Here is an 11,931-nt window from a genome sequence, read left to right as displayed (position 1 = left end):
TAGCCTTTTTTGCAGCTGCATCACACTGCTGACTCACTGACACACTGTTCAGCTGCAATCCCTAGATCCTTTTCATATGTGTTACTGCTAAGTCAAGTTTTTCCGATCCTATACCTGTATATTTGTTTGTTTGTTTGTTTAGGCCTAGTGCAGAACTGCATTTGTGTCTGCCAAACTTCATTGTGTTAGTTTTAGCCCAGTCTTTGAATTCTATCAAGGTCATTCTGAATTGTGCTAATCTTCTAAACCCTAACCCTGTCAGACAGTGGGGCTGTTCCCACGATTGGGAAAAATCAGGCTAGGAAAGCCTAGCCCGATTTTTCCCAATCGTCAGAACCACCGGGCTCAGCTGCGAGCCCGGTGGTTCTGGAGCGGGTAATCCGCTCAAGAACCCCTGCCCCAAATCCAGGTTTGCGGAGTGAGCGCTCCGCAAACTTGGTTTTTTAAATTGTGAGTAGCTGCGGTGCAGCATCGTGCCGTGCCTACTCATGAGTAGACCCCAGAGGGGAGGCGAAAATCTGCCTCCCAGTTCCCGGGGTCTCCCCAGTATGCCCTGTGCACTCACGCAGAGCATACTGGGGCTTCCCAGCCCCTGCCAGCTCCGTTTCAGATCCAGCAATCGTGTGGGTGGCCGATCCAGCCGCCCAGGGCTCCCTTCCCACTCACCGCCCCAAACTGGGTCTCACGGATTGAGAGACCCGGTCCAGTATTATTGCCAACTGTCCAGGTGCCTGTGCCTGGGCCACTAGTGATCTGCAGTTCTAGGATTCTCCTGCCCACAGGATATCAGCATATTTCCTTCTCGAACACAGATAGCTCATGAGAGACACTGAGGCTATTCTCTCGAGCAGAAAGGAGAGCTGGCAGCAAGCTTGTGCTAGCAAGCCTGACCTGTCCCCTTAGCTAAGCAGGGTCCACCCTGGTTGCTTATGAAAGGGAGACTAGAAGTGTGAGCACTGTAAGATATTCCCCTCAGGGGATGGAGCTGCCGCTCTGGGAAGAGAAGAAGGTTTCAAGTTCTCTCCCTGGCAGCATCTTCAAGATAGGGCTGAGTGAGAGACTCCTGCCTTCTCCTCCTTGGAGAAGCCGCTGCCAGTCTGTGAAGACAATACTGAGCTAGATGGACCAATGGTCTGACTCAGTATATGGCAGCTCCCTAGGTTCTATTCAAGTCATTACATCTCCAGCATGCTTTTAAGAGTGACCTGGAGATTGGTGCCAGTTCCTGGCATCTCCAGGCCAGCTCTGGAGAGTTGACCACTCTAGTTGCCAGGGAATGGCCTTCTCTGTCACTGAGCTATGCCTGCCCTGCAAGGTTCAAAGCTTCACAGGGGTCTCTGGCCACTGCACCATTTTAGAGCCAGAACTCAAAACTAGGTGCAACTTCAGGCCAGTTAGACTTCCTTTCAGGTTACACCAGAAGCTGCATCTGACTTTGGATGTCTTGCTACAGCTAACCACTGTAGGAACTTGGGAGGGAGTTTACATGATTTTAATAAGCTCAGCAAAAACATCTGATGGGTGTTCAATCTAATCTAATCTAATCTAATCTAATCTAATCTAATCTAATCTAATCTAATCTAATCTAATCTAATCTAATCACTATATGTTCCTGGGGCAAACAATTAAGTCCGTTGGGAGGCTACCTTCTAAAAGAACATTAAAAATGCTCCAGGAATGTGTCACAACAATATTTTTATTATTACGTTTTGTTTTTAATAACATATATTCTCAAACTTCAAAATATATCTCACAGGGGAAAAAGAAACAGCACTGTTTAAAAGCGAACGAGATATTTACAACAGCTTCAGAAGGGATTCTGCCTTTGGGGTTCTAATCTCAAAGGCTTACATGTGAGCATTATCTCCCCAAATAGTGCCTGTGTCCTGTCCACTCAAATCATTTGCTTTTAAAAAAAGTTTACATTCAATGTAAAGTTACTCATGAGGGAGTACCTTTGTGCAATGGACTCACGAGAAACAGCATTCAGACAGAACTGTAAGTGGCTTTGTTCACCTGTGGCACGACATTCCAAACACCCTGCACCATGGGAATAACAGGAATACCAGACAGCCCAATCCTATGCATGTTTACTCAGAAGTAAGTCCTACTTGGGCTTAGTCTCAAGTAAGGATGCGTAGGATTGTAACAAAACATCTTGAGAGTCGGGATTATAACATACAGGAGAGATTGAGCACCCTCATATATCTGTTAAAGCCCAGTTGAGAGTGGTGAAATGCATTGGCCTTGGAAACTGAAGTTTCCCTCTTTGTCTATTGAGCAAAGACTTTGATTTGTTTGACTTTATTGCCATGGGTCAGGATCCATTACCTTCTACATCAGAGGGCTCCTTGGCCACCAAGGGCCCTTAGCGCCCCCACCCCCCCAACCCAAGATAATCTATGGAAGCTGTCATTTTGGAATTCTGCATGAATTGGCCTCCATAGATGTGGAGGAAGAACACACTTCTGGAGCTGTGCTTCCTCCATCCCTTGTTCCCAACTGTGTCCCCTTGCTGATATCCTCAGATCATAGAATAGTAGAGTTGGAAGGGATCTTGGAAGTATTCTAGTCCAACTGTCTAAGTGCAGGAAATATCAATGTCTTCTTCCCCCAAATCCCTTCCGGTCTGGGTGTCCTTCCCTCATCAGTCCCGGAGGAGGCAGGAAAACTATCAGTATTGCAGGACTTGTAAATGAGTGCAACTCCTTTAATTGACAGTCAAATTGGACATGATGCAGGAGACATGTAGAGGGTCTCCCAATGTTTATTGTTTTAACTTTTTTGAAGCCATGGGAATGGGGCAGAATTCAGTTGGAACAACAGAATGGGGGATATGTTTAACCCATTGCTTCCGGGCAATTTTCTTCCATCAAAACCACGCCCAGATACTTTTCTACCTTCCAAGAAAAAGTTACTGGGTCCATGTATCTTTTCCCCTACAGAAAATGCAGCAGGGTGACTCAGAAAAATGGCCTACAGGAAGAAGTTCAGGAGGAGAGCTGGTCTTGTAGTAGCAAACATGAGTTGTCCCCTTTGTTAAGGAGGGTCCAGTCTGGCTTGCATTCAAATGAGAGACTAGAAGTGTAAGCACTGTAAGGTATTCCCCTAAGGGGATGGGACCACTCTGGGAAGAGCACCTGCATGCTTACATGCAGAAGAGTCCAAGTTCCATCCCTGGCATCTCCAGGTTAGGGCTGAGAGACTTTGGAGATGCCGCTGCCTGTCTGTGTAGACAATACTGAACTAGATGGACCAATGGTCTGACTCGGTAAAGGGCAGGTTCCTATGTTCCCCACTCTGTACCCCTGCTCTGATAAAATCTGAAGCCCCCCAGCCCCATGGATGGCTGCCTTTATGTAAAAACTAAAACAATGCATCTGACAGCCAATGTCCAGTGGGGAGTGGAGTGGCAACTAAGTGCCACAGTATTTCCACCCTCCATAGGGTTCTGAGTAGTACTTCAGTGGCATTCCAGATTATCAACTTTCTGGTCTAGGTCATGATGGTGATCCTTAATATAGGTTTCAGAGCCCACAGCACACTGTCCAGGGTGCTGATGAAGCTGGCTAACAACCCATGCTCCTCACTGCTGCCTGGGTTCCAATTTTGGAATGCGTCAGTGGCCAGGATTCCACAGTTTTCCCTGCAACCAATGAGCAGTATCTTCTCTTTGGAGGCCTTGAATTATGTTGACTATCAGGGATGCCGTGCTATCAGAAAGTGCTTTCCAGCAGTTCCCTTCCTTCTGAAAGTCTGCTAAGCCCTTGCTGAGCCGTCTCCATAAAATGATACAAAATTCTTCTTTGGGGCAACTGGTGTCATATGACCTTCCTTTACAATTCAAGACCTAGAAATAGGCTGGTCACTGGTGTCAATCAATGTGACACTCATTGAGCTTTTTCCATGGGCATCAAAAGAACCTTGCCCCTTTGCGGTACTGATGCTGGTAGGTCCTTGGGAAAGTGCTACTTAGAACCTGGCCAGAAGTTATGGTGACTCACAAGTGAAACAGCCAACTCTGGTTGCTTGGAATCCTGAAGGTCTCCAGCACTACAGGAAGAAGGAGCTAAGAGAGGATCAAGCTGGGCCTTTCCTTTCCTGCTCTCCCAGGAAGAAGAGAGGACCAGCCCAGTAAACTCACAGAAGTATCTGGATGAAAAGTCATGTTGCAGTTGCTAGCCTAGTGTGGGATCCACTTCTGGTGTTCTCTCTTAAGCTGCCAATCTTCCCAGCTCCTCTCTCTCTCTCAATTGTTAGGAAAGACTGTTAGCTTAAGAGTTCACACTGGAGCAGAATCCCACTCCCAGCCAGCACCAAAGACACCCAGCTCTTTCCATCTGGGAAGGAGCCACTGTTGTAAGTTGGGGTCTTCTCCTTCTTGGGAGAGCCTGGGAAGGCAGTGGGGAGAGGAACCAGTGCTCTCTAGCCTTGCTTGTATGTAAGAACAATGGGAAGCTTTTTTTGAACTGGCAGAGCTGGCTTCTCCCTCCTGAGCTGCTGCAAAATGTAGCCAAATTCTTAGATATGGCAATGTCCTCTGCTGGCATCAATGGGTTTCAAACCATTTGCTCCATTAACACAGGCAGGCATGCAATCTCATTGATTTGTCTTTCAATACTCATTGAAATCTGGTCTATTCCTTCCATGGACGGCCATAGAAACTTGACTCTCTTCTCCATGGTTACTGACAGTGTGCTGGCAGTTTGCTACAAAGGCAGGCGTGGAATCCTAGCAAAATTTTCCATCGACACCAATGCAACTGCAGAGATTTGATCAACAGATGGCTGTGGAATCAGATTTCTGAACGGATGCTTGGTGATTTAGTGCAATTGTAGAAACTCGCTCAATTGATAGTTACAGATTGAGTCTTTTTACACTCCCAGGAAGGTTGCTACAGGTTCCGTGATAACCAAAGGCACCTCACAGAAATACAGCCAAAAATCTATACTAACATTCTGATGCAGTGATCCCTTGCTGGGTCACAGGGAGTCCAATCAATGAACCTTCGCCAGTCCCCTGCTTGCAAGATTTCCTTCCAACTTCACTTAGATGGAGGGAATGGCTCCCTCTACACGACGCCTTGCCCTTGTGGAACTGGCCCCTCTACCAAAATGAAGGAGCAAGTCCATGCATGCATCACTGTGCACAAAATACTCTGTATGAATGCGGCAATCTTGACTACTTGGGGTTTTACACACACACACACACACACACACACACACACACACACACACACACACACACACACACTCCATCTGAAAAGAAGCAACTTATTCTGATTCACAGTTCGGCACATAGAGATGTTAAAACAGCCACACATAAAGAGGAGCATGCCCAATGATCAACAATTTTGCAATGACCTAACATTCACTAGTGGCCACAGAGCACAGCCTTGATCCCGATGAGCCTTACTGGAAACCATGGTCTTCTGCCTAGTTCAATATTTCTGAGCTGACTGGCAGCAGCTCCCCTTCATCTTCCACACAGAAGAGTACCCTGTGGCTAGTGAAAAGCTTTCTTAACCAGGGATTGAATCCAAAGCTTTATATACACCATGCATATGCTCTTCCACTGGCTCATGGCAATTGCCCTGTTGAATATTCCTGCAGGTGTGGGATATAATCCCCAGAGAGAGATGAGAAATGTATTCGCCTCTGAAGAAGAGCATCCATTGCTCGACACGTGTGAATCAATATTAAATAAAGCATTTATTAATATCCATTCAGCACTCAAGAATCCCCCCCCCGCTTTTCCCTTCTGACTTTCCCCATTGACCCTAACTCTACACAGATCAGCTTTCATGGGGTCACCTCAGCCCTATTTCATGATGTCCCCCACAGTCTCCCCCCAGCAAGAATGCAGGGAGTTTTAGATGAAGAGCTGACATTCAGGTCCGATGCATATTTATCAATGGTGGAGTGAGAGATTCTTTTCTGTGCCTCCTTCCCATGATATAAAAAAAGATGGAACCACATCAGTGGGCTGAGATCACGTTGAAAGAACCACATAAGTCTCTATGGCTGGATTGGTAGATGATGTATATGTGGTTCTTCCCAGGGAATCCTACTCAATTCTTGTGTGATCCCTCCTTTCCTAAAATGTCATGGGAAGAAGGTGCTAGAAAGTGCTCCTGTGCTACTGTCCAGTCCCCAGGGGGTGGGTGGGGACTGATGCACCTGGAGCTACCTGGAGCAGTGGCACTTTGGTAAGGACCTGCGAATTCACTTTTAAAGGTGCCTCACACACACACTCAGCGGCACCCTCCCCAGCCCTCGAACCACCAAACAGGTTCGGACTGGCCGCCAAACGTGCTGAACCAGTTCCCAGACTGGTCCAAATTTGGACTGGACCATGAACATCAGTCGGCATGTACCCCTACTTTCTGCTTGTTTACTGAGGCTGCGTCCACACACTCTGGCCTGACTACCTGCCAAGCAAAGAGCTGCCCAACAGCCAAATATGGCAGCCTGCCAGGGCCTTGACCTCTTTCTGCCACCAGAGACAGACTGCAAACATAGGGAGAGAGTTGCTGACCAACTGGTGGACCACCATATGTGACTTGGCCAGTGGGCTGCACTGGACCTTCTGTCCCACATCTTATGCACAACCATGTTCACTGGAGTCCCTGCATGCACATTAGAGCTGATATGAGGGTGAATAATGTGTGCGTTGAAGCTGAAAAACATCAGTTTGGTTTAAACACACTATGAGATATGAGCCTTTTAACACAGAGATGTAGGCACAGTTTCCAATCATTCCACAATTTTGAAACAGAAGTCTTGCCATGGAGACCCAGATGCACAATATCACAATCTGAACATGTATGTTGAAGCTTCTTTATACTGAATCAGACCATTAGTACATCTAACTCAGTATTATGCACACCAGGGGCTCTCAAAGTTGAGTCTCTAGATACTCTTGGACTATAATAATGGTCTTTGGGCACTGAAGCTGGGGATGATGGGAGTACTAGTCCAACAACATCTGGGGACCCAATTTGGAGAACCCTTGGTCTACAGCCACTGGCAGCAGCTCTCCAAGGTTTCAGACAGGGGTCTTTCCCAGCCCTACCTGGAGATGATGCCAGTGATTGATCCTGGGACCTTCTGCATGGAAAGCACGTGCTACATCACAGAGCTATGGCCACTTCTTAAAAAGCACATTCATTTAAATGAAGGAGAACGAACCAGCCCTTCCAGCACAACTTTCCCAGCCACCGTCGGCTTCCATTCATTCCTCAATATTTAACAAAATATTTTCCCCCTTTCTGACGTACACACACAAACACTCACATAGATAGATTAGAGGTGATTTTTAAACATCGAGACAGGCTCATACAATCCACAGTGGAACAATAAAGAGTCCTTTGGAGACTTCATGCATTGCACAAAGACTCCTGAAAATTGACATCATCATTTTAATTCGGCTGAAGTAGTTCGGTATCAGTTGTGGTTCTGACTATAAGCTGGAATCGAAAAGGACCTTCCTCCTTCTTCCAGCCCTAAATCAAAGGCATTGCTGATTTTATTTGTGATTAAACAAAATAAACAACAGAAAAAGGTGCCTGGATCCAAATGCAAATTACCTTGTTCCAAAGTCTTTAAAATTCTCTGATGCAGCATCAGATTGTCCACAGATGCTAACAGCATTGGAGCTTCTGAGATCCACCACAAGGGTTTCCCCTGCATTCGCTACATAATCCACAGAATGTTCAACCTAGCCCTTTTGGTGTGAACCTCAGCTTGAGGAAGGCAACACACTGTGTGATACCCAATGAACGCCAGCCATGTTGGGTCACGATCACCAGTTACATCCTGCTTTCTGTGGATATGCATCAATGAAAGGGGTCATATGTATAGTCCAGAAGTTACATTCCTGAAATTCATCTATGCTTAATGTGAGGGCAAAAAATATATAGCTTTTTCTTCCATGTTATTTTTGCTTTTTAAAAAATACAACAACCCGTCAACCTCAAAAATATAGCTCTATCATAACTGGGATGGCCCTTTTAGAAAATTCACAGTTTAATGTAAAACTTTCTAATACATTCGAGGGTAAGAAAAACACTGTGACTGCAGCTTTGTTGCTTGGATTTTCCATCTGTTGAATGGCACCATTGATGCTGTCCGATACACCCTCAATAGATGCTCTCATGCTTGGCTGCTCCTGGTAGAATCCAATAATTCCATTGTAGAGGCTGGTATTGTATCAACCTAAGCATTTAGGTTAATGTTCCAAGTTAGACATTTAGAATAGTCCAAGATGGAGGGAGCAGATATGTTTGAAATGACGAGAGAGAGAGAGAGAGAGAGAGAGAGAGAGAGAAAGAGAGAGAGAGACCCATGGGATGTCCATTCACAGATATCAGCTTGGCAACCAAAATTCACGATGGCACAGTTATCACTAGAAAGGCAAGGCCAACAACGGGGTTATTATCAGCTGGCTGGGAAGATGTGTGTGTTGGATTTCTTTTTCTTTTGATGAGCTCAGCTGGGTATTTACAATACTTTCTGATTCCTTCTCTTCCTCACATCAGAGATGATGTGCTTCATGCATCCAGAATGGTCTTGGTTGGTTTGTTTTTTTAGTAAAAGGGAGGTGGGTTTTAAAACACACACACACACACACACACACGCAGCACGCACACAACCCACACCACCAAAATTATATCTTTTTGTTTTCAAGAAAGCTTTTCCTCGGGGGGGGGGGTTGTTCTTATGGACTCATGTCGCCAGGTTTTCCGCATTTATGCTCGACATTCGAATCTGTGAGCTGCTCTTGCTCAGAATGGACAATTGTGTCCCCCCGTTCACGCCGCTGCTTGCCAGGGAGGGATGGCGGTGTTTGAAATCCACAGCAAAGTATCGGTTGACTTTCCAGCTCCTCCATTTTCTCTTTATTTCTGATTGCACCTTGAGGGAGAAACTTTAAAAGGTCATTATTTAATGTACTTGGCTGTTTGGGAACATGCTGATAAACAATCAAGTCACTAAAGAAAGAATCAAACCATGCTAGACGTTGAGAGCTCCATGCAGCTCATGCATCTGATGAAGTGTACGCTGTCAAAATACGGTTGTGAGTGCTGCTGTTTTGGCTGCAACAGACTAACATAGCGATTCCTCTGGAGGCGGATGCTGTGCCACTTTGTGCATGCACAGGGACGTTGTGGAGAGAGTGGACAGGGAGAAATCCATCCCCACAGCCCTGTTCTCACTACACTAGAACCAGGGGGTCACCCCATGAAACTGATTGCCAGGAAATTTAGGACTGACAAAAAGAAGTACTTTTTAACAGAGCGCCTAATTAATCTATGGAATTCTCTGCCATGGGATGTGGTGATGGCCACTAGCTTGGATGGCTTTAGAAGGGGCTGAGACAAACTCATAGAGGACAGGCCTATCAATGGATACTAGTCTAGATAAGAACAAGAACAGCCCTGCTGGATCAGGCCCAAGCCTATCTAGTCCAGCATCCTGTTTCCCACAGTAGTCCACAAGATGCCCATGAGAAGCCCACAAGCAGGTGATGAAGGCATGCCCTCTCTCCTGCTGTTACTCCCCTGCAAGTGCAACTGGTATTCAGTGGCATCTTGATGGCTATAGGCCACCTCCAGCCTCAGAGGCAAGAGGCCTCTGAATACCAGTTGCAGGGGAGCAACAGCAGGAGAGAGGGCATGCCCTCACCACTTGCCTGTGGGCTTCTCAGAGGCATCTGGTGGGCCACCGTGTGAAACAGGGTGCTTGGGCCTGATCCAGCAGGGCTCTTCTCATGGCATCAATTATTTTCGCTTCTGGCTGCAGCCCTTTCTGCTGTCCTGGATGTTTCTCTGGCATATTGTTCATCACAGCACTGTCAGTCTCAACTCCCCTCCCCTCTTTAAAATGGCAGCTGAGGGGGAGAGGTGTGATCTGGTCCCAATCCAAGTTCAAGAGGTATGATCTGGTCCCAGTCCATACCATGGATTGGGACCATGCAATGGGTGGAGGGAAGGCTTTAACCCTTTGCTGCTTCACCATTCCCTGCCAAAAAGATCAACCACCAAAGTGATTACTTGTCCAAAAGGTTGTCCTTTTTTGCAATGGCACATTTGGAACCAAACAGTCATGTTAGGAAAGGCAATTTTTGTTGGGAAAATGGCACGGGGGGGGGCCGCGGGGCGGGGGAGGTCCACTGTGCTGTGGTTCCAGTCAGGATGAGTCCCCACCCCACCCGCTATTTTAAAGAGGGGAAGCCACAAAACTGGCAATGACAAGTTTAACATCTCTTCCAGTTCGATCCTCAGTCGTTGCGGGTGGAATTTAAAGAGCGGATTTTAAATTATCAAGAAAAAAAATATTGTATGTGTACAATCCCAAAAATGTTGATGAAGTGAGCGGCAACATGCCCCAAAATGTCTCCACTGGAGAGTTACTGGAGGTCATCAAGCAGAGGCCAGCCAGCCAGACTAGTTTAGGGGTTCCCAACCTGTGGTCTGCCAGATGTTCAGCAATATCTGGAGGACCACAGGTTGGGAAACCTGGACTGGATGATCCACAAGACCTTTCTGGAAGCAGAATAAGTTTCTGACTTTTCCCTTCATCTTAAAAAAAAAGGCGGGAGGGGGGCACTCAGATTGGAAGGGGAAGGAAGGAAAGAAGGAATGCTGCTTCTGGACTGGGAAGTAGGAAGAATATCTCACCTGCTTCTCAGGGCCTGGAAGCTTCGTTCAGCTTGGAACAAACACTACCTTGTGAAGAGCTTGCTGTGCTAGTGGCAAAGTCCTTCGATGTGTGATCAAGTTCAGTAATGAACCTGTTCAACATCAAACCAGTTCAGTTCAATGGCTCGATATCAGAGCGAACCTCCCCCCACCCCCAGTTCAGCCCGCTATCGAGCCGAACCCTCCCCCTGGCCTGTTTGGGGGATTCACAAGTCTAAACATTCATTCATTCATTTATTTTTTAAAATAGAAATAGAACTCGCTGCCACTCCAAGGGCTTCTCCCAGGCCATGGGGGGCAGGGTGTCTGTCTCCAGAAGTCCCCCCTCCCCCTGCCAGCCTCCATTATATTCCAAATCACCCACTTTGGGTGGTCTTTGGCCTGTTCTGGACTTCACCCCCATGGCAGCAGCCATACTGGAGGCCGCCGCGCATGCCCAATGGGCCTCTGCATGGTCAGGTCATGACCCAGCCACACAGAGGTCCATTGGGCATGTGAAGCAGCCTCCCAAATGTTCCTCAGTCAATGATTCTATTGACTGAGGAACATGATATAGGCCGTGTTTGCCACACGCCTGGAGGCCCTGCTGGTTTTTATTTTTTTAGCTTGAGGGAGAGAAAGGAAAATACACATACCCACCAAATGAATGGCAGCTGGGAATGAGCTCTGTGGGGCTCACAGGGCCCTTTTGGGGCTCTGGCCAAGATCCCTTGTGTGTGATGTCACCACGCAAGCCTTCTGGATCTCATTTCCCAGCTGTGTTGCTCCAAGTGAGGGAGCAAACAAACAAAACATGCACCTAGCAATGAACATGGCTGGGGCATGAGCTTCAGTGGGAGGGGCGAGTCAGGCAGCCCCCAGGAGCTGGGTGGCTTGGGTTCCTTGAACCCATCCACCCTATTATAGCCCCACCCCTGGTGAAGGTTTCTAGCCTGTTAGAAGTAGATGAGACAATAAGCAGCTCAGAGGCAGAATGGAAGATGAAGATGGAGGCAGATATCCGACTAAAAACCTATGGGAGAAAAGACCATGTCAAAAATCTCACCTCACCATTCAGGAAGCAGTAGAGAACAGCCACAACAAAGCCCTAGAGAGAAGAAGAGAGATATAGGCTGACTTTCAGATGCACTGAGAATTGCATTGAGAGGGCAACGTGGCCATGATGGTCATAGGAGTGACCAATCTCACAAGACTTGAGCCTATGGAAGCATGCTTTGTACCCTGATGGC

General features: G+C 47.0%; 1 protein-coding gene across 5 annotated transcripts in view; it reads right to left on the bottom strand.

Annotated features, from left to right (window-relative positions):
• Positions 1–1,678: 1,678 nt before the first annotated feature.
• The window catches only part of ADCYAP1R1 (ADCYAP receptor type I), a 183,336-nt gene continuing 173,083 nt past the window's right edge, over positions 1,679–11,931 (bottom strand). For 3 of the 5 annotated variants that reach the window (XM_053260572.1, XM_053260570.1, XM_053260573.1), the window contains 2 exons: positions 11,748–11,789; positions 1,679–8,928 (listed from right to left, as the gene is read on the bottom strand). In XM_053260572.1, coding sequence (XP_053116547.1) covers positions 8,719–8,928; positions 11,748–11,789 — 252 coding nt within the window. In that variant the 3' untranslated portion in view covers positions 1,679–8,718. The remainder of the gene's footprint in view (positions 8,929–11,747; positions 11,790–11,931) is intronic. The other 2 variants (XM_053260571.1, XM_053260574.1) reach the window with 1 other exon arrangement.

The sequence above is a fragment of the Hemicordylus capensis genome, chromosome 6 (genome assembly GCF_027244095.1).
Source record: "Hemicordylus capensis ecotype Gifberg chromosome 6, rHemCap1.1.pri, whole genome shotgun sequence".
Classification (NCBI taxonomy): Eukaryota; Metazoa; Chordata; class Lepidosauria; order Squamata; family Cordylidae; genus Hemicordylus; species Hemicordylus capensis.
The sequence above is the reverse complement of the archived record's forward strand: the minus strand, read 5'-3'. Positions and strand labels throughout refer to the sequence as shown.